Source organism: Solanum dulcamara, chromosome 5, assembly GCF_947179165.1.
Source record: "Solanum dulcamara chromosome 5, daSolDulc1.2, whole genome shotgun sequence".
Taxonomy (NCBI): Eukaryota; Viridiplantae; Streptophyta; class Magnoliopsida; order Solanales; family Solanaceae; genus Solanum; species Solanum dulcamara.
Genome location: NC_077241.1, coordinates 79,920,233 through 79,947,875, shown reverse-complemented (window position 1 = coordinate 79,947,875; position 27,643 = coordinate 79,920,233). Strand labels below are relative to the sequence as shown.

Here is a 27,643-nt window from a genome sequence, read left to right as displayed (position 1 = left end):
CGCTGAAGCAGTCTCTTCCCTTGTTCCTCTTTGATACCATCAGAGTATATTATACTTTGATGGTATCAAGAAATTTATCAACCAATTTCTTTTTGATACCATTAGAATATAATATACTCTGAGACTGTACTTCAATGAAACTGCTTAATACCATCAGAGTATATTATATACTCTCATGATATCAAATGCGCAAAATAGTTAAAAATAAAGAATATAAAAATAATAAAATATTCAATGATAAATAATTTTCTTTTTTTGGATATAACAATAATTATTCCTTTTAAAATTATCTCAAAAAGTATTGGAGTAATATTCTTGGGGTTGGACCCGTGCGAGTCGGGCCGAAAATATCATTAGTACTTAAAAAGAGGAAGAAGGGAGTATAAGGAAGATTTTTCTTAAGCTAGGGATAGGAGAGGCAGCAACCCTCGAAGGAGAGTTGAGAAAATATGTGGCGCGGGGCTGTGAGTGTTGGAAAAGGTGTGGCAACTGTATTTCTCAGGCATTTCTCGCGGACAAGGGCACCAAATCTTAGGAAGATCAATCCCAAGGTACCACCCCAAGAAGCTGCTACTATTGCCGAATCTCTTTACCATGTTATCCAGCAGCACGGTCCCCTCACCCTCCCCAATACTTGGAACCTCGCCAAGGTGACAGTTTTTGACCCTACTCTAATTCTTCCTGCTTACCTATACTTGATTATTTGGGTATTTATTCCGTGCAAAACTCTCGAAACTGGAAAATACAACAAGCGCCAATGCACTAACAAGTACTAGCTTAACAGGAATACATTATTGATTTCTTCTTAAATGCTCCTCTTGAAATCTTAAATTTCTATGACTATCAATTGAGGACCTGTTCAAAGGATGAAGACAATTAGAATGATGGAATAAATTTAAAACACACACTTGTTGTTAGATTTGAAAATCAAGCAACAATGTCTAACCTAATCAATGGGTTCCTATTTGAGTTTAGTTCTATTTTCTTATGATGACTTTGTCTAACAGTCATACCTATGAATCCATGACGATCATAATGAATTTACAACAAGATTGTCCTCGGTTGCCTTTATGTTTTGTATCACTCTTTTGATGTAGCAATAGCATTTCTTTTCAAAGAGTCTCTCGTTCTTATCTCTTTCCTTAAGGTGGTATTTGCATATCAGATTACACATATGCATGAATATTGACATTGTTTTAGTTTGAAATAAAGATATCTATGGAGTGTACTCAGTATTTACCTCATGGGAAAAGTTACACAGAAATATCTGCAGACGTGTTTAAAATCTAAAACCATATCAATGATTTTGCGAGAGTGCTCTGCGACCAAACTTTCATGATATTGGAAAGAGGGGTAGAGTATTGATCACTAGGGGAACTTTTGTTAGGTTTATTTTCAAACCTGAATTATCTCAAAGGCCAATAAAAATGAATAATTTGGTGTTATCTGCATACAGAATCTATGTTGCTCAATAGTCTGTAACTCTCTCATGAATTCATACTGAACATGTGTCCGAACATATTTAGCTTGGATATGTAGTTTTTTTTTTGAGGAGTTAACAACTTGTATTCTATTCCATAAAATCAGAACCCGCCACAACATATTACAGGTTCCTAATTACAATTGTGGAGAGTAACAGGGAGATCTTCGACCCTATAGCAAAATTTACAAAGAACCTAAAACATCCGTAACTGATTCTAGATCTTACATGTACTCCTGTTTACACTAAAAATGAATCAAAACTAAGCAATTCGTCTTAATCTTCTGGATGGAATTACTCTTGTCTTGGAAGCATTTGAGATTTCTTTCTTTCCACATAGACCACCAAATGCAAGCATGGATGGTTCTCCATCTTTGTTTATCTCCAGAAATGCTGGCATAACTTCCCTAGATCATCAAAGTCTGGGTAACTCTCCTAAGCGTAATCCGGTTCATACCCTTCAAATTGATGAAGACATTCCACAAAAGGTTGGTTATCCTACCGTGAAGGAAGAGATGGGTGACAGTCTACTTCTTCACCACATACGAAGCACCTAGGACTCAGTTGAATACCTCTCTTCATGAGGTTAAACTTCCTAATTAGCAAGAAGCCAAGTAAAACTAGACACTTTGCAGGGGATTTTGCTTTCCATATCAGTTTCCATGGCTACCCATTCCTTTGACGGTTAAAAGGGTTGAACTTCTTGTAGGCTCTTTTGACACTAAAACTGTCTTGATTGTGACCTTGCCATTCCAGACTATTATGTGCATCAAAAGTTCCCTTGAACAACCCCATGACCTTGTAAAACTCCACCAACCTCTGGATTCCACCCTTGGTTTGACCAGAACTCTGCCACAATGGCTCTTTGTTGTTGGTTTAGGGTGAAGATGTCTCTGAACAAAGCTTTAAGGGTCCAAGTTCAAGCCATCTATCTTCCCAAAAAAAGATCTTCACACCATTTCTCAATTTGATACTGCAATTTCCTAACCAACCCTTGCATCTAGTACCGTTACTTTTGAAATTACTCTCAAATTCTAGGCTCTTAAGTTCATTGTAGCCTTTAATAGCTAAAGTTGATTTCATGTTCTTCTCCCCCTTATCAATGTTATTTTGCCTCAATACTATCAATCTTCATAAACAACCTCGTAGCTTCCTCTTTGCATCCCTTAATGTCTACTCTGATAATTTTGTGATGTTCTGATGGATCCAAATTGGCAAATCAAATCTGGGTCATCTTCTTCCTGGACTATGTTGGTTTAAGGTAACTACTTCAATTGTTGTTAAAGAATTTTCTCTTTACCTCTCTGTGGATTAATTCCTTACGTGCAAGAATTTTCCAAAGATAGAGGAGTTTCAGAGAGACCTGGACGCTTATCTGTCATTTCCATTGTTTCTCTATCGTCGTTATCTTCCTTATCCATTGAATTTTCATCCCGTTCTGTTCCATTGTCTTGTATGGACTTCATAACTGGGGAAGGAGTAGAATTGGCTTCAAGTCCAATTGGATCGGTTAAATGAGTAAAGGAATTTTCAATAAAAGGCCCACTTGAAATTAATTGATCTTGCAAGTCTTGGCCCAATTCCCCCCCCCCCCCCTCCTTATTCACAGGTCTAGGTCACTTAAGAGAAATGGATAAGTGGGCAAGGGCTCACGTGCTACCACACGTGCAGGTACAATTGAAAATTTCAAAATTTCTAGATCTTACGAGGAACCCACATGTCCAGAGACCTCAGTAAATCCTAAAAGGCTATCATCCTCTCTATACCCCTTTACTTTTTTGGACCTCTGGTTAATAGGGAAATTTGGAGTTCTCTCATCGAAAATCACCATCGCCAGCGCCTCTACCCAAATCTGAACTTTGAACGTCAGGCCATCGTGAACCAATTGTGCTGAATTTGGGACGGAATGACCGTAACCTCTCACCTTCAACCCTACCCACTTCAAGTGATTACGAAGCTATGTCTCTTCTTCGGTATGAATCCAACCTCCATAGAAATATTCGATCTCACGAAAGACTTTCTGGGACCAAAGTTGGAGGGATAAGCCCACTACCCTCATCCAGACTTGGTCCAACTTTTCATGGATGAAGTTTGAAGTTTGCGACCACCATTGAAGATTTACCTTGTGGGCTTACCAAAACCATTGTCCACTTCAGTGTGTTCTGCGACTGTTCTATTGGGGAATTTGAAGAAGAATTGGTTATTCCACAAATTGTAGATGTTGATTCCATGATGATGTCTCCAGGTGCTTCGAACCCACTGACGTATCTCCGACAGTGTGACATCCCGGATCTCCTCCGGGAGACTTCCGATCACTCTTAGCTAGTATTTCATTCTGGGTTTTTGATATGGCGTCTGTAATAACCAGCAAATTTCCTTTTCGTTGAATCTTGGCATAATTAAATTCTCTTGTAGTTCATTTATTGCTTATCTTTAGTATAGGATTTAATTTGTTGTATAGCTGGAGTAATTTGTCCCCTATAAATTCCCAGACAACTTTTTGGATTTTGTTAGCTCCTTTAGTATAGGACTTACTGTAATGGAGCTAACACGCTCACTTTTGATCTCACTCTTTTGTGCACTATTTGCATCTTCTTGATGCCTTTAATGAAATCTATTACTTCATCTAAAAAAAATTAACTGCTGTCTGAGACTTGACATTTATAAATACTGTTATTTTGGTTGCAATGTCCATCCATCCGGATTTTAGAGACCATCTGGGATGATAATGACTGCTCTTCTCCTACCCTGCATGTTAATGATGCTGATGTATCAACCATATTTGTTGAAATTTCTTGGGCAAAAGAACTCTGTAAAATGGTCCACCTGTGAACTGAGTTCCCCCGTCCTTTTGAAGCGCTTCTTTGAGAGCGTAAACAAGCCACTCCCATCGTCTGCTGGCTAATGCTCATCCTGGTCATCATGTTAAGACCTCTTTCTACCTAGTCCATACCATGTTTCTTCCCTAGAAACCACTCTGGTAATGTCGTATGACTTGAAGCCTACCGTGAAATAAATAGTGTCCACTCCCATGGGAGAGAAGATACTAGGAAGGAAAGAAGTTGATTTTTTTTTATTATCTCAAATTCAAAAATTGAAAATCCAAACCGAAGTTTTATTATCCAATCTGAAATATCTGATGATGGATGGGCTTTTGTGTTGTTAGAAGCGAGGGGTATGACGCTTTCTTTATTATCCAATCTGAAATGCCTGATGATGGATGGGCTTTTATGTTGTTAGAAGCGAGGGGTATGATGCTTTCTGAGTGTGAGGTGAAGCGATTGTTTCTGTCGAAGAAGCAACGTAATGCGCACTATATTTTTTTTTCTTGAAAAATGGTCTTATTAGACGAAAAGGGATGGAAGGAATCTTTTGAGACAAAAAAGAAAGAAGAAGATTATTCACAGCTGGCTGCTTTCTTCACTGATTCGCTGTTTCTGAAAGGGAGTTGCTGCAACTGTTTTTTCTTTCTTTCTTCTTCTTCTTCTGTTTCACTGATTCCTTGTTCATTCTTCTGTTGAGTTTGTATAAGCAACCCTCAACCACCACCACATCCTTTTCTTCACTGATCTTTTTCTCTGTTTCTACTAGTCTTTTGTTTAAAAGTAAAAAAATCAGCTTATTTTTGCAATTATAAAGCTTCCTTGGTTCTGTTTAGTATGTAATACTTTCTCTATTTCTGCTAATCTTTTGTTTAGTAGTAACAATGAACATATGATTGCATTTATAAGAAGTTTAATGACTTCTTTTTTTGGTTTAATTTTGCTTGTCGGGGATTATTAGCTCTTCACTTCTTGAATTGAAAGATTTTCTTATAGATGTTATTTCTTAGTTGTGGGGTGTTCATGTTGATTTTCTTTTAAAATTGCAATAAAACAACATATCAAGTAAAATCCCACAAGTGGGGTTTAGGGAGGGTAGAGCATACACAAGCCTTACCACTCACCTAAAGCCCTTGTCACTATTTTGCATTTCTCGCTTTTGAAAAAACTGGGTCTCTGCTAGTTTGGTCAATGTTGAGATTTTTCCAATTAGTCAAGCCTTGAGATTCTTAACATTGCCAATATGATCAATTGACTAGAAAAGCTACAAATTTGACTTGTTTTTCCTTCCAGGAAGCTAATATTAGTGGATTAAACAGCAAAACACACATGAAGCTAATGCTCAAATGGATGAGGGGTCGAAATATGCTCAAGCAGTTCTGCCACCATGTTGGTTCTAGCAAGAAATTCATGCTATCTGCCCTACCTGAAGAAACACAGATCAGCCAGGCAAACAACTCACTGGAAGTCAAGATTAAGATGAAGAAGCCTCCAATCAAAGGCAAAAGACTCCCATAACTATGTTTTCCCTGCAAATATTGGGAGAAAGCCAAGGGTAATAGATGATGCTTGATAAGCTTTCACTGTGAAGAAATTTGAAGCTTGTGGTTTCCTTCGAGTCTGACTTGATGACGCACTACACTTTCTCTTGTATCTTCTGGTTTTTTGTAACGAGACCTTACTCTAGGGACCATCAACCATGAGTTTGATTAATTTTTCTTAGTTGTGGGGCCGTGTGGTTTCCTAATGGATTCAATGCATTTAGCCTGGTAAAGTACATCATCACTAATAAGTGCGTCATTTTCACTAGTGACAAACTACATGTCTGCAAGTCATGGCTAGACGGGTTCTAGATTTTTCTGAAATATTAGGTGAAGTGCTCAATGATATAGTATGAATGATCTGAGTATTTTATGGAGTAGAAGTTTAATTTGGATGAATGCAACTTGATTGACTACGTAATTTGATGTACTGTTAATCAAATCCATGTAGCAGGTAAAATCTTGTCTTTATGGTTCCGCATCATGGTGCTTTCTTGGTTATTTCTCTTCTTTTTATGTTTTTATTTTAGGTGTGGCTACTGGTGATGGTTACTGTATTTTCCTACTTTGGAAGATGCCATACTCCCATAAGCAATGTTGCCTATATGCGCATCTCTCTCACATAAAAGTAACAACAAAAACTGAAAAAGGGAAGTGCACACCCCAAATTCCACAAATGGGTTCTTTACAATAAGTCATGCATGTAGCAGAAAATTAAGCTCAAACTTTCTTGTTGCTGCTTGGCATCACAAAATTGCCCCATACTGGTGGCATTAATTCATCTTCATTGTCCTCTTGACTAGATCATATGATAAATTCAGCACCTTGATCTCCTGCCTTACGAGAAATTCATACTACCCTTCCAAAAAGTGCGGTCTTTGTCAAAACAAGCCGCCCTATTCTATCATAGGACATAATTGGGAGAAGTTTATTCGAAACTAGAGCTAGAAAACAATTATCCAACTAGACATCATCTCATGTGCATGAAAATCATTAATCATTCATGCGAGATGAAATTTTCTTAGTTGATATGTCATGTTCCTGCATCTTCAAACCACAATTATTTTAATTCGCCTACCAAAAGTTGAAGGTAAACATCAATACCATTTAGGAATATGTAGGAACTTGTCATACACATCTCAAGTAGAAGATTATATGGCATAAGGACCAAGGAGTACATGGAAACAAGAATAGGGTGCAACAGAAACAGAGAATGGTGTGAAACCATCTGGACACAAATCCAAATGAATATTGCTTGGTGCACTAGCAAAATCAGGATAAGTTCTATCAAAAATGCTTTCATGCTTCTTCATTTGACGAATGATACATAACATCAGACATCCTTTGATTCTCATGGTGACATCTCATGTATGAAGAGCAGAACTCATCGATGTGTACAATTTCTATAACTTAGGTATAAGAGGTAAATAAAGCATCACCTTAATTGAAACTATCTTTCAAAAAGGAGTCCTCTTAAACCTCTATACCCGAAATCATGAGTGAGATTCGAAGCGTGGTTTTCCAGAAATCTAACATGAACATTATACAAAATTTATACAATTACATACATATTTCATAACGATTTTATATAGATTTTACATAAAACTGTGAGTGAAATTATAATCCCTGAGCGAGCATACATATTTCATATTGATTTTATGTAATTTGATACACGAAAAATGTGAGCGAAATTCAAAGCCTTGATCGAGATATACATATTCCATATCAAATTTACACAGCTTTATGCACAAAATATTTTGAGCGAAATTTCATATATGTTTTGAACAAAAATTCCTACTATATTTGGTAGACAAAAAACTTTTGGTAAGTTTCGTGAATATAGATTTATATATATGTAAAAGTGATCTCTCACGTCCTTTTATAGGCAAGTCTCATTTTTTTCTTTAGGTGAATAGTGCAGGTGAGCAATATCAGTCATCCACGAACCCCTAATTTGTGCTCTATTTACGACTAAATGCCATAGTTTTTTGTCAGATAAATTTATCAACAATGACATAACCAACGAAATTACTTAAGAATATATGCAGCCTAGAATATTGAATCATATATATCCTTCCCCTATTGGTAGATTGATACTATCCCAACTGGATAGTAGACACTTTGACCTTGTTTTTCTTTAAACATAAGAATGAAAATTAGATTTTAATTAACAATAATGTTTGATGCAATGATTGTGACCATAATAGACAAATTTTTCACATAAGAAAAAATAGATTGAACATTGCAGATCTAGTTGAAAAATACAGTCAATAAGAGACCGATAGTGAATGAACGCCTTTGTGCTTCCTTCCACCGATCCAATTATGACAAAACACACATTATGGTGTTCATCATTAGTCTAACAAGAAATAGGCATATATGGTAGTCTTTGAATGCACTTAAAATGAGAAACCGCCTTTTGATGCACTTAGATATCTCTCTCTATACATATATATGTAATTAATTAAAGTTAATGGTATGAGTTAGTAGCACTTAACATCTAACATCTTTCTAGCTTTTCACTTTCATAGGATGATCAAATCCCTCTCAAAGACAGTCTCGACTGATAAGGGAAGTGATGTAAAGAAACGGATCGTTTGGTACGTGGAATATCCCAGAATTAAATTTGGATATTGTGTGCGTGATTAATGATACAAATTTCTACTTGATAATATCCCAGAGAAAAGGGACTTTTTCACTTGATCAAAATATCTCTATCATTGTCTAGACATGACCTGCCAGTAAACTCGGAACTTTTAGCTAACCCCGTCAAAAACCTAGCCGAAAAGGTACTAAAAACATGTGTGTAAAAGAAAAATGCTTGACTTTGTTATGATATGATATACTCCTCAAATTCTTTCAAATAGAGCCATCTATAATTTCTTCTCTCCTTGAATTTACATGATAAGATTAAGGTGGTCTCACTATACACACTTTTGTAGGTAGCTGTGACAGTTTGGACGACCATGCCTAAAATTTTATATATGCATATATAGAATGTAAGTAGTGAGTATTACTATTTCGATACGGCACATTGGTCTGGGTTAAAGCGCACTGCATCTATTGAAGAGGGTGTCAACTGTCGTGTTTGCTAGCAAAAAAAAAAAAGGAACCTTTATCAAAATAACATATTCTGAAACAGGAACAAAGAACCAAAGACAATGGAAGAAAGAGCGATGCAACACATATATATGCCCAAGAAAATTCAATTTTTCATAAATAGAAATACAGGTTAAGAATGCACACTTCTGAAACTCTATCTTCTTATGTAATTTGTGTTATGCTTTCAAGAGTGATCCAATTTGTAGGAATTGAACATTGTTCATTCTTTTCTTGTAATGAAGAGGTCAGGTGCTTCCCTCTTTATGTACCTTTTGACTTGTCATTTATATATCCTCATGGGAACATTGACCCAAAAAAAAAGAGAGATCCAATTTAAGCTTTTGAGAGATAAGAAAGTTTTACAACTTAAGGTATGTACTATTCAATCGAGATTAAGGTTAACACACATGACTAACAAGGACAATTAACTTTGTGCTTTTTTCAAAAGAAAACCACTTACCGACATGCTAAGTTTATTTATTACCTGAAAAGAGCCAGCTAGTATTATTTTTTTTTTCTACTTAGCTTGGTTTTAGTTACCTGAGAATCTACTTCTCTCTTTTGGCCAAGGAAAGCTAGCTCCCATTACTAACTGTGTATAAGAATCATATAACAACTCTTTCTGCAAACACCATACTAATTTAAATAGAAATGTTAAGGTTAGGACATCACTGGATCTAGAGAGTAAACAAAATTATATTATTAGAAGGTTAAATATGTTTTGGTTTAATATGTACATGATCATGATCGGAAATTAATTAATTTGTACGGCTAACATTGAATTTATGAGGGTATAAAACTGGAGTGGAGAAACAAAGCAATAAAGGAATATATGACAATATCCTTCAATATTTTGAAATTATTTAACATTACACTTGACATTTGACATGCTCTTATATTCATACAAATACCATATAACATGTTTAAGCTGGCTACAAAGTTCTTGATGTACTTGTGATATGTGCAACAACTTTTTCTTTCTTAAGCTCCACATGCACCGGTCAAAGATAAAACGAAAGGAGTAATATACTTGTATATCGTAATATTAATAAAGAGGAATTACCTAAGACAGTTGCTTACTTTGAATATCAAACCAGAAAAATCCTGTATGTATATACCGTAGAGATCTTTAATATGTGCTCACTACTCGGAAAGATAAAAACCAACAATTATGTCAGAGGCAGCTAATTAATTGTTCAAAGAAAGGAGACAATTTAGAAGAGGGTTTCATTTGATTTCAGATACAGATATTTAGGAATACCATTTTCAAACAAATAAATGGGAACTGTTTCTCTTAATTAACAAGATTGGGCTGAGGCACATTGATCTGCTAGCTTTTTTGAATAGAAAAGGCATACATATAGATCTGACAGGAAGAAGTTACCAAGATTTAAAAAAAATGATAAGTGTGAAGAAATAACTATACATACTAGTAGTAGAAGCATCTTTAGAAGTAGGTAGCTCGCATGATCAGTTGATGATAGATGGCCAAGTTAGTCACGATGAAATGTTATGTACGTACCTTTTATAAAAGCTAGCTAGATCTGAAGCAATCGTAGTACCTGGCGGGCGTGCCCAACGAAGCAGCGACAAGAACAACAACCTACCAAAGGTAATAAAAACAAAATTCATTCATGAAATTGAAAGCACGACTTTTGTTAATTCCCTTCCGATCCCATCATTCATTAGCCTGACTGACGCTGAGAGGAGCTAGTTATGCATTCCCACTGCTACGTACTAGAGATATATAGCTGGGAAATCAATACAGCAAAGTTTGTTAGAGAGAGAGAGAAGGAAACATATTTATGAATTGAAGTTATATAGAAACACACGATGTATAATTAACTATTAAGACTCTTTTTCTCTTGTAAAATTAATCACTAAAATGATGCATGACTGCATTACTTTGAAGGTAGCACTTGGAAATTCAAACATAAAATAACCAGCTATGGTGTGATATTTTACTAGTATTTGCAAAGTATCTCATAATCTCTATTAGAGTATTATTACACAAATTCAACTTGGACATTTTGAAGCCATAAGGAGGTACCCAACGGGTTTTCTTTGTGCGGGATGGCCCGTTCCATAAATCAATCTAATTCTTTTCAATTTACACTTGGGGAATTATCAAATATCCAAATCCAAATTCAAGGACATGGATACCTTGCCTTCGTCGAACGATTCTTCTTCAGTGGCTGCCGGCGGGTTGGCATAGTTGTTGTTAAAAGTCCTGAATGATGATGACAAAAATTGGGGGACATGAGAATAAGTTGCTGTAGCAGCGGGATTAGGCAAGGAAGAGGATGAGGATGTGATTTCACATGATTCATCCGAGTCTGAGATGGGACAGTCCATATTCACTCCGAACAGCCTGAGTCGCTTTGCTGCTGCCTTGCCTTGGACAACCGGTACCGAGTCGAACACCACTGGCTCCAAAATCCTGCCACTCCCTCCAACGCTACTACTACTATGACCTCTTTGCATTAACCCAGCCTTTTGTGGGACTTGAGCTGACCCTGATCTGAGATAAATTACTGACCCGCTCGGACAAGGGTTTCCATTTACCACGGTTGTATTGCTGTTGTTGAAATTACAAGTGTCGTAGTAATAATTAGGACTGGATCCATAGGTGCTGTAGCTATGCGGAGGATAAGATTGCTGATGATGATGAGACATGCTGCCAGATGCAGATTCCAGCATCAGACGGGAATGTAAATGTGAATGTTCAGGAGGAGGCTGCAAAAAGGGAGGACTATTCCAAGCAGCAGCAGCTGGGTAGCGATAGAAATTATTATGGTGTGAAAGCGGCACATGATTAGTGAAATGGGTATAGTGGAGATGGTCGGGGGCGTCTGGACGGCGCCTCCAGTCGATGAAGAGACGATCCTTGCCCAATTCACCGATTCCACGCTGAAATGAGACAATATCCCCAGCATCGAGCTTCTTCTCCTTCACGAAGCGGCTCCAACCTTTGGTCATTACATAGCTTTGACTGCTATTCCAGTAGGAATATCTGAAGCGCCAAGGCTTTCCATTCCTGTCTTCGAAATTGAGGAGGAGGCCTTTCTCGTTGGTAGTGGAATCCAGAGGAAAATACTTTTCAGCATGCTGTTTGGGGATGACTAAGCGATTGAGCTTGCCCACGTCACTGGGAGTGACTACCTTATCGAACATGTGTTCTCGCTCAATCGTATTACTTTCACCAACTCCTAGATCATGATTATCATCTACAGGGTCGCCATCACAAAGATTTTCGCTAGGAAGAGTATCCATCATCACGAGATCAGTACTGTCTTCACCATTATTAGTGGTGCTGCTGCTGCTGCTTAACCAACTTCTTTGCTGTTGCTGTTGCTGCTGATAGGATAAAGGAACTAGAATCTTCTGTCTGGAAGAAGAAGAAGAATGAGAAAATGGGCGTGTACCTTTTGAGGAGCCTTGATCGTTGAAGCCACGTCCAGCTGAGAAGAAATTCATGATCTAGGACCGTCGACGACCGCACTTGTCCGAGGCATAGATCTAATTAGAGAAGATGTGATAAGAAACAAGCCCCAAAAAGCGATTGCGTCCAGTACTATATGTGGTTAGTGGTTATTCCGACTGTGAGAGGAGCTGGAACTAGGGTTGAAAGAGTACCCTCCCATAATTAGGCCATAAACTAGAATACAGAAATTAGAAAGCAAATATGCGGGTGAGTGCTTTCTTTGTTTGTTGTCCAGGAAGACTCAAAGAGGCCGTGATGACTCTCATTAGTTATCACCCATTCCAGAGTAGTCAGATTCAAAAGCCGCCTGTTCTTTTTCTCCTTCTCCTTCTCCTTGTGTGTGAGAGAGGGAGAGAGTTAAGAGATAGAGATAGAGATAGAGATAGAGAGATAAAAGAGAGACGGAGCGGAGGATGACAAGGTACGTGGGTAATTTGTCTAAGTGGGTGGAATCTTCTTTTTTAAGTTAGGTAAATTTCATTCTAGTTATTCTCTTTCAGACTTCTTTCCTTCTTTCCTTCCTTCCGAGTTCATTCGCTGTGTACTCGTTGGGTCGGGGCTCGTCCTTCTCATCAGACTCGTAGCGTCCAAATTAAATTGCAATTCCATACTCTTATGACTATTTTTCTTTTACTCCTACCTACAAAATACTACTACCTTTATTTCATATATTATTGAGCTTTTTTTTTATGTTAAAAATAAGTAACTTGTTCAAAATTCAAGAGAATTATTGGAAAAAAAATTCATTTTTTTCTCATTTACATTTTTTAGATGATAATTACAAGAAAGTTAATTATTTATATTTTCAAGAATAGTTTGAAAATAACTAAAAAGACAAAAGTGGAAAGTAATCTTCAATTTATACATAATTTTTTTCCGTGTACATTACCTCACAAATTCAATTAATGTGGAGCAGAGGAAGTATATACTATTACACTATAATAACTAGGGGTGTGCAAAAATCGAACCCACCAATAAATCGAACCGAAAAAAATGTTATTGGGTTATTAAGTAATTAATGGATTTTTATTGGTTTTATAAAAAAAACAATTGACAGGTTATTGGTTTCATATTGATTTTTAATATTGGGTTATTGGGTAAATCAATAACTCATTAAGACAATAGTAATTTACTACTTTACCCCTAAATAAATATTAAATATTGATATCACTACCTTATAGGTTACTACCTTTGCCCTTTAACGTTCAATTCACATTATTGTCCTAGTTTTTTTATTTGTGTGGCACTTGTAGAGTTCTTTTTATTTTAATCACTATTTTTTCTATTTTATGAACATTTCGGAAAGTTATATTATTATCTTGTCGCGTTAAATTATTGGAGAAGTCATATAATTATTTTATGAGCATTTTCTTATTGGTCAAATCAAAAATCTAACTCGTTAAAGACCAAAACCGATAAAAAATATCTTATTGATTTAGCATATTTCAAAATCAAAAACCAATAAACCAAACCGACCAATACACATCCCTAACAATAACTAACCTCCTCTCTCTAAAAATATGAGGAAATAAAACTAGGGGATCAAAGATACGTATGAAAGTAATTTATCACTACTCCCTGACGCTAGCTACCCGCAGGGGTGTTTACGGTGGGGGATAAAATTCAATCCATTTGAAAAATCAAACTAAATGGAATTGATAAAATGATTGATTTTTATTTGGATTTGGTTTTAATTATTTGAAGACTAATAATACTTTGTTTGGTTTTCGTTCTGTTAATTTTTTTAGATGCAATAGTCAATAGATAATTTCAAGAAACTATGTTGAAGGACTTCCGATTCAGTAAGTAATTCACAATCGTAAAGTCATCTACCGTTTGTAATATCACCTTGTAGAATACTTTAAATATTTCCTCCGTTTTAAAAATAATGATCTAATTTGATTTGATACGGAGTTTATGAAAATAAAAAAGACTATTCTATTTTATGATCTTAAATTAAAATTATGTCAAATGTACCAAAATATCTCTTAATCTTATGGCCAGTTAAAATTAAAATTTTGTCAAAAAAAAAGGATCATTTTTTTTTAAATAGACTAAAAAGAAAATAAGATCATTATTTTTCCAAAGGAGGGAGTAATAGATTTTTGAGAAATTCTGATTCACAGAGAGATCCACGACCATACATTTTATATATGGACCATAAATTTCACCGTGAAAAACTTCAGAGACTTTCAAGAATTTTAGCTTTTAAGTATTGTAGCTTACACGTTATATATCTTATGATCAGTGCATTCACATTAACAATCTTCAATTTTAATTATGACACAGCATAATTAAATATATTTAATTTATTCTGAATATATTTTATCGAAATGATATTATATTTACCTAATAAATTTTTTGTCACTTGTTTGTTAAATATCAAGAATAATAGTGGAAAAAAGAAGTATATATTTATGAATGATTAATAACGGAACAATCAAACCAAATCGAGAACATCCAAATCAATAAAGGTGTAATATATTTAATTAGTTTGATTTGAATAAATTAAAACTAACTAAATTGGTTGATTTTGATTTTGATACAAAATCGACTCATATCGAATTATGAACACCATATAACCTAGTTAGTAGTAATACTGTACTAGAATGTTGGGTGAAACTTCTAAAATTAGTTTATAGAAAATCATTTTTGAGTTGAGCAACAATTATTATTTGACCGACCTTTTATAAAGTGATTCCAAGTGATTTTTCTCATATGTATTTTTGAAGATATACTATTTTTTTAGCTTCTAAAATATAATTTATGCTACTCCCTAAAAATATTTTTTATCCAAAAAATTAATCAAATACCTCACTTTTTAATAATGAGTATTTTTAGCCTCCAAAAATTTGGTCAACAGATTATTATTAATAGAAGTGTTTTCCCTTCAAATGGATGAGTTTTAAAAATTTTTACTCTTCAAATAAATTAATCTTTAATTTTTAACTCTAGCAATCAAACTTATGTTTGGAACATAAATTCGTTAAGGACACAAGATATAAATTCTGAATTTTTATGATGTGAAATAAACTTATGTTTGCTTTGAAAGAAAAAATAAAAGACTTTGCATAAAATAAGGGCAAAAGTACAAATGATCCTTTTGTTTTTTGCATTTAGGCCCACGGCAACGCCAGCTATTCCGTAAAGCACGAGTTTCTAATATTATCCTAATTAAAGCCACTAGCTTCGTCTTGTTTGTTTTCACTTTAATTTTTTTTTCTCTCATTTTTACAACTTTTTTGGGGGAGGGCGGCGTATTATTGTGAGTAGGCATTAAAATTTGGGAGATAGTTGCAATGTGGTGTATTATGAACATTATTTGCAAACGGTTTGGTCTGAATATATATAAATATATATATATATTTATTAATAAGACACAAGGACGTAGATGTCAACTAGCATTTTCATATTCATTAAACAGAATTTGGATTATTTACTTGCTGTCACTACACATAAATGAATCCGTACGATGCTAATTAATTAATTAGTGTATGTAGGTAGCACTAGCGTGAGGTTGATGCTAAGCCTTCATAGGCTGCTAGGAGACTAGCTACGTACTACTTTCATAAGATTCCTTTACTCCATATAATATAATATAATATAATATATCACAATTGACAAGTGAGTGTGATAATTATAATAATGAGAGTGATTAGTAGTAAATATATGTAGGTGGTCAAATTAAATTAATGAGCTCTCAAATATCTAGCTAGGTAGAGAAGAGCTCCAAGGATTAGATCGGGGACCAGCTCTCCTTTACTATTAGCATAGGCATATGAAATAATAATCTTTTGTTCCAATATAGTATGAGTAGTAATGCTAATGCATGTGTAAGGGAAAAAAAAGAAAGAAGAGAGATGGGTAGAAGACGTATCCCTTTCTCAGGATTGGCTGGTGCTGTTGAGGCAGACAGTCTATCATAGAGAGGGATAGGACCACCTAGGCCTTGGATCGGAGGCCAATGATGCCATCCTGATGGACCATGTGGAAATCGCTATTCCCACCCACTCTCTCTTTTTCATTTATTTTTTTTACAAATACTGACCAAACCATTTTTATCAAATCCAACGTCATATAATTGATTTAATTTTTTCCTTATTTACAATAATATATCTTTTCCTTAATGAAGATACATAAAAAATTCCCTTTTTCAAATTCTGTGCCTAATTAAACATCACACACGTCAAATAAAGGTCCAACGGAGTACATCAATAGCTTCCACTTTTCGAGCTGATAAGGCAATATCAACATTTATTTCTACATTTCGGGCGCTAAATAATACTCTTTCCTTTGTTCACTTTTATTTTTATTTTATTTGTTATTTTTAATAAATCAAGAAAAGATAATTAATTTTTCTCATATATTATTATAGTATTAATTACTTAATTCTCAATTCATTTTTCAAGATCTATTACTAAACATTAATTAATATGAATATTATGATAAATTTTTCATATTTTCTTAAGAATGTAAAAGTGAACAAATAAAAATAAACTAAAGAATAGTACCGGAGTATTACATCTTCAAGAAAATCAACGGGTAGGGATGGATGAAATGCACTTTTATGTATCTTGTCTCCTGTCGGAGCTTAAATTTTCTTCAAACCTGAGGAGTTTGGTAGCCCATCTGAGCGAGCTATTTGAAGTTTCAAACTTTTCATGGAGGTTTAACTCATTGCCCTTATATTTATAAAGAGACTCCTAATATAAAATCCTTCTCATATAATGTACCGTGGTGTAAAATTATATACTATGATTCCTTGAAATTACAATTTTGTTGAATAATCCATAGCTATTTATTAAGAATTATTGGTAGGTGTAAATCCCTAAAGAATGGTAAATGGAAAATTTAATTGTTTCACAAAAGTATAATTATATATTGCGCGTGCTATAGGTGGTCCAAATATACATATCGCAAATTGGAAGACTAATTAGTTAGAGCAGATAGCTGAGCATGCTTTGGCCACGTCTTCAGGGATGCAAATTAAAATTTCGCCGACCATATACAAAATTTTAAAGTTTTACCTATTCATTTGTCATGCTTCTGCTTATATTATATGTATAGTACTAATTTGCTTTAAAATAACTATTAGGATTCGACCCTTGTATTCTCAAAGAATATAACCAATCACTATTATGAGAGCAGCTGCGTTGAGTCATTTGATTGGATTAAAGGAGAGTTAATTCTTAAAAATAGATAAAGGAAAGAGAGTCAAGAATACCCTGACATATTGGAAATGGGTTAAAAATACTTTTCTTCCATTTTTTAATTTAAAAATAACCTTTACATTTGTTTTTGGTTCAAAAATACCTTCCTTCCAACTTTTCTTCTAAAAATACTCTCAATTCAAATTTAATTGAATTGAATTCTTTTATTAATTAGTTAATTCTTTTATTTGTTCTAAAAAATATTTTTTTTATTTATTCAAATTCTTAATATTAAAGAGTGGTAGAGATGAGGGTGAGGAGAGGCGTGTCTATTTCAGAGAACCAGTTCGGATTTATGCCGGGACGCTCAACTACAGACGTCATCCACCTTATGAGGAGACTAATGGAGCAATATAGGGAGAGGAAGAGAGACTTGCATATGGTATTCATCGACTTGGAAAAGGCTTACGATAAAGTCCCACGAGAGATACTATGGAGATGTTTGGAGGCTAAAGGTGTACCTGTAGCGTACATAAGGGTGATCAAGGACATGTACGAGGGTGCCAAAACCAGGGTAAGGACAGTAGGAGGGGACTCAGAACACTTCCCAGTTATGATGGGGTTGCATCAAGGATCAGCTCTTAGCCCGTTCCTATTTGCCTTGGTGATGGATGGATTGACGCGGCAAATTCAAGGTGAGGTGCCATGGTGTATGCTTTTTGCGGACGACATAGTCCTCATCGATGAGACTCGTAGCGGAGTTAACGCTAAGCTGGAAGATTGGAGACGCACCTTGGAGTCTAAGGGGTTTAAGCTGAGTAGAACCAAGACAGAGTACCTAGAGTGCAAGTTCAGTGAGACACCTCAAGAGGTTGGCGCGGAAGTTAGGCTCGGGGACCAAGCCATCCAAAAGAGAAGTAGTTTTAAGTACCTTGGTTCTATCATGCAAAACAGCGGAGAGATCGACGAGGATGTCACACACCGTATTGGGGCAGGATGGATGAAATGGAGGCTCGCCTTCGGTGTGTTATGTGACAAGAAGGTGCCACCACAACTTAAGGGCAAGTTCTACAAAGTGGTCGTTAGACCAGCTATGCTGTATGGGGCGGAGTGTTGGCCAGTTAAGGTCTCCCACGTGCAAAGGATGAAGGTTGCCGAGATGAGAATGTTGAGATGGATGTGTGGGCATACCAGGAGTGACAAAATTAGAAATGAGGCTATTTGAGAAAAGGTAGGAGTGGCCTCGGTGGAAGACAAGATGCGGGAAACGCGACTGAGATGGTTTGAACATGTGAAGAAGAGAGTCCCAGATGCACCAGTGCGGAGATGTGAGAGGTTGGCCATGGATGGTTTCAGAAGAGGTAGGGGTAGGCCGAAGAAATATTGGGGAGAGGTGATCAGACAGGACATGGCGCATTTACGGCTTAACGAGGACATGACCCTAGATAGGAGGGTGTGGAGGACACACATTAGGGTAGAAGGCTAGTACATAGTGGTTTTATTCTCCCTTATTCGTAGGCGTATTAACGCATTATGATTTCTTGTACTCTGACGCATGTTATTTATGGTATTTATGTTATTATCTAATAATAATATCTACTGTTTTTTTGTGCTTTGATTATACTATTGTTTGGACCGTTTTCGTCATCTACTTATTTACTCTAATATTCCTGTCTGACCTTTTTCTATGCTTTTATTGAGCCGAGGGTCTTTCGGAAACAGCCGTCCTACATTGGTAGGAGTCAGGTCTGCGTACACTCTACCCTCCCCATACCCCACGATGTGGGATTTCACTGGGTTGTTGTTGTTGTTGTAGTTCATCCCAAAATATTTAAAATATTTAAGTCTAAATATTTAGGTCTAACATCAAATCAAATTAAAAAAATATTGTGAAAACTTATTTCAGTTGCATATTCCCACCCCCCCACCCCACCCCCTCTTCCGGGTGTTGTCATCTCTCGTGGATGATATTCTCCCTTGCATGTTTATATAAAAAAATAAAATAAAAAAACTATTTTCTTAAATGACGACATTAGGAATGCAGTGAAAAGAATTCGAAATTTTTAATTCGGTTATTAGTAATTACTATTTACATGTGATCATTAATTATTACTTGGCCTTTTTAATTAATAAGATTTTATTATTATTATTATGTATGGTGATATTAGAAGTACAATACTTTTCCTAATCTTCAAGTTCTTATAAGTCTTTTAATTAATAAAAAGTTTCATTATTTTGTAGAAAATAAATGTATTAAATATTATTTTCAAAATTTCAAGTTCTTATTAAATATGATTAGTGCATGTATGACTAATTTTTTTATCATCAACCAGAAGCAACAACATAGTAATCGGGATTATAGATTAATTTTTCAATTGTCAAACCATTAATTATTTATATTAAAATTTAATTATATCAAATAATTTTTTTATTATTATACGTTATTTATTAAAAATTAAATCAAAGAAAGTATTAAACATTAATATAATTAAATTTTAACATGATGATTCGAATAATATAATTAAAAAAATCAATTCAAATAAATTTAAAAATCATTTCACAAATTCTAACAAAATCACTATTGTTAGAAAGCTCCTTTAAAGTGAGAAAATGTCCAAAATAGTCCCTCGAATTTGAGATTTGAATCAAAATAGTCCATTTTAACATGAAACACTAAAATACTCCATGTTCAAGAGTAATGAGTATTCTAATTAAAGCCTTTTTTAATCTTTTCACTCACTTTTAGAGGGGATTTCTAACAATTTATTACTTTTTAAGATAAATATGTGAACTTTGTGACTTTACTGGAACAACAAAAACATAATGATTTTACTGGATAATTTAAGTAAGTTGGGTGATCGTATATATATATATATATATGAGGAATTAACTTGATTAAAAAATAAGATAAAATAAGTTTGCACCATTAGATTAAGGTGATATACTTACCCATGTTGTTGGCCGTATCTAAAGAGTATATCTATTCAAAGGTATACTATATATGCTTGCTAACTTTTTTTTGTTTCGTTAATGTTATATGAGGTAATTTACCCATGGTGTTGGTCGTATCTAAAGATCATATCTATTCAAAGGTACTATACATACTAAAAAAAATTGTTTCAGTAATGTTATATGCATTTATAAATTCATTGTTTTGCTTTTGCTTTTATAATGATTTAAACACAATGAGCACATTATTAATTATCATTGAACTATTCTGGTATTCCCGTAACAATTCAACTTGTAGTTTATACTTCAGGGGCAGAACTTTGCCCTTATATGGATTATAATTATTTATTTCTATTTTTATTTTTGTAATAAAGTGAACTCGAGGGAGTACAAATGAAAAGATTTAAAACCTTTTATACCATAATAAGTGGTATAATTAAAAATAAGTTGACTAGTACACTCATCAAACTTAATATTTACCGATGATATAAGGAAATTTAAGAGTAAAGATATAATTTAACTGGTAGTACTTGAGATTATTTATTGTTTTCCTTTGTTATTGATCACTTGCACGTATTATTATCAATTGTCTTTTAGGCAGGTTGATATGGTAAAGCTGTTTAAGTAGCTAAGGGCTGAAATTTGAGCAAACAGATGTGTTAGAAAATAAATGAGGATAATATTTTGTCACATTAATTTTAAGGATGTATCTAAAAAGATGGGAGATAGGATATTTTAGCTAGTGTGGATAATATATATAAGATCGAAGTTGTAATAATTGGTAAGAGAGGAGAGGAGTTTTATTTGAAGAAGGAAACTAAAAAGCACCGCATGAAAAACAACTTTGAGATGGTAAGGGACTAAGGGTGACCAATTCAAGTTGTATCTTTCTATCTCGTCGTCATGGTCATGGGGATGGGACCACATACTCCATGGACCAAATACTAGCATGCAATAAGATGGCCTGGTGGGTGAAAATAAGACTTTGAAATTATATAATTTTAAACATGCATGTTTGTGGTTAATTGAAAGAAATGAATTAATTAATGATTCTCATGAGCTAGTTGTGCCTCAGGCCGGAAATGAAGATGCATATATACTAGTACTAGTAAATAATTTGACAACCTGGAAGGATGGAACTCTACAATCTCATCACTCAATTTGTTAAAATTCATGACTTGATTGGTTGTGTACTTGTGTATACTATAACTATATATATATATATATATATTGATGAAGTTTACCTACCCCGCCCATCCCTGCAGCCAGCTAGCTAGGTTTGAACTTTCAAGTGTATATATCTACTCTACTATACTTTAATTAATTAAGCTCGACTTTTTTCTTCTTAATTAACAGAAAGAAAGAGAGAGAAAAAAGGTCATCTAGCTAGCTACTCAAAACCCATTAGCCGCAAAAGCAAGGCTTCCATCTTGTGTGCTATATACATACACACCATCAGTACGTCCTTTTAGCTAGCTAGTTAGCCAGCCCCTTTAATTTAGGGTCATATATATATATGAACAGTACCTTTCCATCTATTTAATTATTACCGGCCTACTTCTGCAATATATATGTGTATATATGCATGTAATGGCTTAAGCCAAAATCAGAATAAAAAGCAAAAAAGTCTTCAAAAAGCATCCCATGTTCTTATTTCACATGGTTGGTCTGCTTTCACATAAAAGATCGATCCATCTATTTGGTGCAATGGATAGTTATACGCCTGTTTAATGGAGTATCCTTTTTTAGGGTTTCTACTGATGTGCCTCATGACATGCTAGTATTTATCTACCTCTCTGTGCTAATTTCTTAGAATCCATTTAGATTGGATTTTGATTTTTGACTTATTATTATAAGATAAAAGTCATATGTTTAATTTCTAATTTTTGATTTTTGATTTATTTTTATTATTTTAGTTTAAAAACAAGTGCTTATAAACTCTTTTTTTAATTAATTACTCCAACAAGTCAAAAGTACTTAAAATTCATTTTAACATAAAAACACTCAAATAAGCCATACATGCTACTTAATATCACAGACGTTTATTTATATGTTTCCTTTATTAATTCTTGAGAAATATTAATCAATAAATATCGAAAACGTTGAATTAACGAGCTTATAATTAGTTGTTCAATTCTGACGCGACATCTTTAAGTCAATCACTTATTATCTTATTGGTGATCTAGCTATTCACTGCCATAAATCAGAACGATAAGATTAATTAATACTACACTCAATATATGGAGCTAGAATAGAAAAAAACTGTCGTCATTAGCCCAGGGACTGCTGACGTATGCTTGTATAGTCACTGTATTTTTATTAAAAAGGAAACTTGAAGCAATAATCAAATTTAATCATTTGGCGTAAAAAATAATAATTAGAATGTGGCCAAATAAGCTGCATTTAAAAGATTTCCAGATTAAAATGGGTTATACTTGCAATAGAGTAATTAAGAGAAGGCTCACCAAAAGCCAATCGCTCTCACAAATAGGAAAGATATACTTTGGTGTGGCCAAAACAAGGCGTCTAGACTCTTGAGCCGCCCATCTAATACTCGTTTGTCGTATTACGCCACGTACTTATCTTGTACTCTCACATGTTCAAATCATTATATTATTTTATATCAACTAAATTATAAGGTTTTAAAAAATAAAAATAGTATAAGAGATTTTATCTCAACAATTCAAGATGAATTTTGAATCCTTAAATTACTGAATCAACCTCTTTAATTTTGTGTCCATGAATTTCAAAATTTCTATATATACCTTAAAATTTTAAAAACACCAAACATATATAGCGAAATTTTTATCAAGGAATTTCGGGTCAACACCCTTGCGCCCTCAATCTACCTCTGCATGTGAGTATTGATTATTAATACTTAAAATGCAAATTTAGTGTTGCGATGGATGAAGAGGGCAAGAAAATGAGGCTTGTCACCCAACCTATTCCCAAGACAGAAAGCTTTAAAGATCTTGGATCCATCATCCAGAGTAGTGGGGACATCGATGATGATGTCACACACCGCATTGGGGCAGCATGGTTGAAATGGAAGCTAGTCTCTGGAGTCCTGTGTGATAAGAAAGTACCACCTAAACTTAAAGATAAGTTCTACAAAATGGTAGTTAGACCAGCGTTGTTATATGGAGTGGAATGCTGGACAGTAAAGAACTCTCATGTTCAGAAGATGTATGTTGCGAAGATGAGGATGCTGGGATGGATATGTGGACGTACTAGGAGTGATAAGATTAGGAATGAGGTTATTCGGGAGAAGGTGGGAGTGACATCTGTGGTCGACAAGATGAGAGAAGCGAGACTGAGATGATTTGGGCATGTGTAGAGGAGGGGTGTCAACGCCCCAATTAGGAGGTGCGAGCGGTTGGATTTGGGGGCTATGCGGAGGGGTAGGGGTAGACCGAAAAAGTATTGGAGCGATGTGATTAGACAAGATATGGCACTACTCCATATCACCGAGGACATGACCTTAGATAGAAAAGAGTGGAGGCTAGTAGGGATAGAATGGTGTCTTGCCGTGTGTCGGTTTAGGGTGGTCGTAGGTCTAGGCGTGCCTTTATAGTTGTGTTGCTATTGCCTTTGATTATCGCAGTACTTTGCTATAATTATAGCTATAGTTATTGTTTGTGTCATGTAAATTTTGCATTGTACTTTATTTTTATTTATTTATATTTTATTTTATTATTTATTTTATTTTATTAATTATTTATTATTATTATTATTTGCATTATGCTATATAAATTGTTTTTCTCTCGTACTTGGCACTGTGACTTTTGAGATAGGATCTTTCGGAAACAGCCTCTATATCTTAATGAGGTAGTGGTAAGGTCTGCGTACATCCTACCCTCCCTAAACTACACTTGTGGAATTTCACTGAGTATGTTGTTGTTTGAGGTTTGTTACTTTATTAGGATTGAAAAAAATAAGACATAATCCTTTTGCTTGTACTTATTTATTTTGAAGTTTTTTATTTTATTTTTACTAAAAGACCTCCTCCAAATGGTATAGGGGGGAGGGGGTGACGTAATTACTTAATTAACCATTTCCATACTGTTTACAGGTGCATGCACTATGGCCTTTTTTATTAAATAAAGATATATTGTTTTTTTTTGTTTTGTTTTTTTTACCCCCCTTTTGGAGGATTTATAGTGTTTCCACACTTCCCCTCCAGTGTGACTCGAACCCAGGACCTACCGATCGTGGGTGGAGGTGCTTAACCAACTGAGCAACCCTCACTTGTAATAAAGATATATTGTAATAGCACCACTTGTGCTATATTACTTGATCCTACTAGGTGTCTGTCTTGTAGATAATCGCAACGACTATATTCCCAAGAAAAAATAGTCGGTCCATATTTATTTGTTTATAAATATATAATACTTAATAATAAGAATAAAATAGATGAATTAATAGCTTATATTTTGATTTTTAAATTAAACAAATAAAAATGGACATCTCTTCTTGTATAAATATGTGGGAATAAAAATTCACAGAGAATTTGGCCCAATACATTTCTTCTCTATACTTTCAGGAGCAAAACTCATTGACAAGACGCCAAGTCTTTGTAGGTGACTTATCAGCATTTCTTAGTTTTTCTTCTTCTTTTCTAAAATTCAACACCAGTACGTAGACACAGGCGCTCATGCATTTACCGGAAGAAATGGGCCATGATTTAGGCGTTTGATAAGATCAAGTCATAACCTTAGTATGTAAATGGGCTGTTTGTTTATAGTGCAAGAGTCTCTTGGGCCAACTAATGGCCCCCTAACTTCGGTGCCCCCTAACTCTAACCCTCCAGCTCGTTTGCTTTTTCGGTGATAAATACTTTTCAAGGACCAAGTGAATATTATATATATATTAAGAAGTTTCATTTTGAAGTTAAAAGCAATTAAATTTATTGTTTTCATACATACTCTCTTGCTTTTATGAGCTACATCAAAAGATACCAAACCAAGGAATATAGTATTTTATATATTATAAAAAGAAGTGTTTGTTTATGCTCGTAAGGCATTTAAACAGAGACAATAAGAATTCAAGTAAGAAGCCACCACAATGATGCAATACCAATTGTTCATATGTTATTCATAATATGATGACTTTATGTTAGAAAGACCATCCAGCAAAAGACATATCTTTACGCGGTATGGCAAATATGTAATATATTTACTATTTTATAAATCATAGTTATACTGTGAAAAAAATATATTTTAAAATTATACTCCACTCTCCAACATCTCTCCTTTCTCTCTCTCCCAAAATATCGCTCACCTCTTTGCTCCCCCCGCCCCCGATCTTTGTATTATGCATTATATTTTTTTGTATTTTGACCTCTCTCTCTAATGAGTACAAGTGATACAACAGTGAATGAATACAAATGACAATAGAACAAATAAATATGGTCCTCATTTTTTTTATTTTTTATATCTTTGTATATAGCCTAAACGCGTGCATAAATACACATGAAATTAGAGTGAATAAATATAAGTGATACAGGGGTAAATGAATACAAGTAAAATTAAAATGAATAAATACAACTTCCTATAAATTTAATTTTTTGTATCTCGCACATTGTATTTGTCGATTCAACTTAAATGCACGTATTAATACAACGGGTACAATAGCCTAACGCCTCAAAAAATTAATTATTTTTGAGTATTGCATTTATTTGTTTGAAAAAATCTTCCTACTACACTGACACGGAAATCTGCCTAACTTTTTTATTTAATAGTAGAACAATTATTTTAACAAAACTTTAAGGCTAATTAGCTAGCTATTGATCATACATTTATTTAAATCTCTGCTTATCTTCATTTTCTTGTTTTGCAGCTCTGCCCATTTCCTTGAGTTGCTGCTTTTTGCTGGGTAATATCTATGCCTAGCTATGAAGAAGAATAAGAAAACTTAATGCACCCTATTTATTTGATAAATTGTCTAAGAGGAAAAGGAGCTTGTTGGTGAAGTCCGAGTAACCGAGTGTTAGTGGGAGATTCATAAGAATAAGTGTAAGGTAGTTTGGAAAAGTTCACTCAAGCTAGAACTTGTAGCAACTGTGATTGGCCATAGCTAGGGCTGTTCATAGTTTTGGTTAAAACCAAAATCAAACCAAAAATTTAATCAAACCGAATTAAAAAACCGACATTCAGTTTGGTTTGGTTTTAAATTTGAATAACCGGTAATATTTGGTTTGGTTATGGTTATAGAAAAAAATAACCGAATAAATAACCGAACCAAATCGATAATTATATACTTAAAATTTATAATTATTTATATGTATAATATTAGTTTTTCATAAATAATTAAAGATATTTTATACGTTTTAATTATTACTTTAATATTAATATACTTATTTTTAAGGCCCAACAATCCAAACTCAACTCTCAAGCCCAATTATAAATTTTAATAAACACTAAACAGCGGTCCAAGTCCAACAATCCAAGCCCATTAGCCCAACTCTCAAGCCCAATTCTAAATCCTAAATTTCTAATAAGCACTAAGCACTTGAGCAGCATGCAGCAACATAAAGTAAAAGTTAAAACTTTAAAACCCTAGTATATGTTTTCCTTTTACATTTTTGTTCCTCTCACGTTGGTTTCTCACAAAGTCACAGACTCACAGTCATAGACTAACAGTGAAGGCTCAAGAGAAACCTCAACTCCTCAATCCCAAGTATAAGATTGTCAAATTTTGAGAAGGTTTGTAAGGAGTTTTTCAAATTTTAAATTGATTTTAAGTTGTTTTCTTTTTTTTCCGAATGTTTAAGTTGTTTTATTTTCTGTTTTGAACCTCTGTGAGTCGTGAGGAAAAAAGAGCTTCATAAGAATTTGAAGAATGTAGAGAGAGAATATTTGAATTATCTCGGCTAGTCATAAACCGAATAACCGAATAACCGAATCAAACCGAACCAAACCGACAATAACCAAATCCGTGGTTATTATTTTACTTGGTTTGGTTATGGTTTTAGATATTTAATAACCGATTAAATTGGTTTGGTTATGATTTTAATCAATAACCGACCCAAACCGAATCATGAACACCCCTAGCCATAGCCATTTCACTGAATCCCTCCATGACTATGATTGGCCATAACCATTGGCCCAAAGATT

The 27,643-nt window shown here is 34.4% G+C and overlaps 2 protein-coding genes across 3 annotated transcripts; one reads left to right on the top strand and one right to left on the bottom strand.

The window, feature by feature from the left end:
* Window positions 1-389: 389 nt before the first annotated feature.
* On the top strand, window positions 390-6,314 carry LOC129890257 (uncharacterized). The gene is made up of 2 exons (XM_055965837.1): window positions 390-650; window positions 5,596-6,314. Exons 1-2 carry the CDS (start codon window positions 450-452, stop codon window positions 5,818-5,820), a joined length of 426 nt encoding a protein of 141 aa, XP_055821812.1. The 5' UTR covers window positions 390-449; the 3' UTR covers window positions 5,821-6,314.
* A 3,856-nt stretch (window positions 6,315-10,170) lies between these two features.
* Window positions 10,171-12,981, bottom strand: LOC129890256 (B3 domain-containing protein Os03g0120900-like). 2 transcript variants are annotated; one of them, XM_055965836.1, is made up of 2 exons: window positions 11,109-12,981; window positions 10,171-10,696 (listed from the first exon to the last, which is right to left on the bottom strand). In XM_055965836.1, the coding sequence occupies exons 1-2, from the start codon at window positions 12,420-12,422 to the stop codon at window positions 10,676-10,678; spliced, it is 1,335 nt and encodes a 444-aa protein (XP_055821811.1). In that variant the 5' UTR covers window positions 12,423-12,981; the 3' UTR covers window positions 10,171-10,675. The 2 variants fall into 2 exon arrangements, with proteins under 2 accessions (XP_055821811.1, XP_055821810.1); XM_055965835.1 differs by lacking the exon at window positions 10,171-10,696 and having other exon boundaries at window positions 10,865-12,980.
* Between the last annotated feature and the right edge of the window lie 14,662 nt (window positions 12,982-27,643).

Bases quoted from the DNA above. Each gene is read 5' to 3' on its own strand.
- LOC129890257 (XM_055965837.1), top strand. From the start codon at position 450: ATGTGGCGCGGGGCTGTGAGTGTTGGAAAAGGTGTGGCAACTGTATTT. The intron at 651-5,595 runs GTGACAGTTTTT...TTTTCCTTCCAG, and splicing joins ATACTTGGAACCTCGCCAAG to GAAGCTAATATTAGTGGATT.
- LOC129890256 (XM_055965835.1), bottom strand. From the start codon at position 12,422: ATGAATTTCTTCTCAGCTGGACGTGGCTTCAACGATCAAGGCTCCTCA.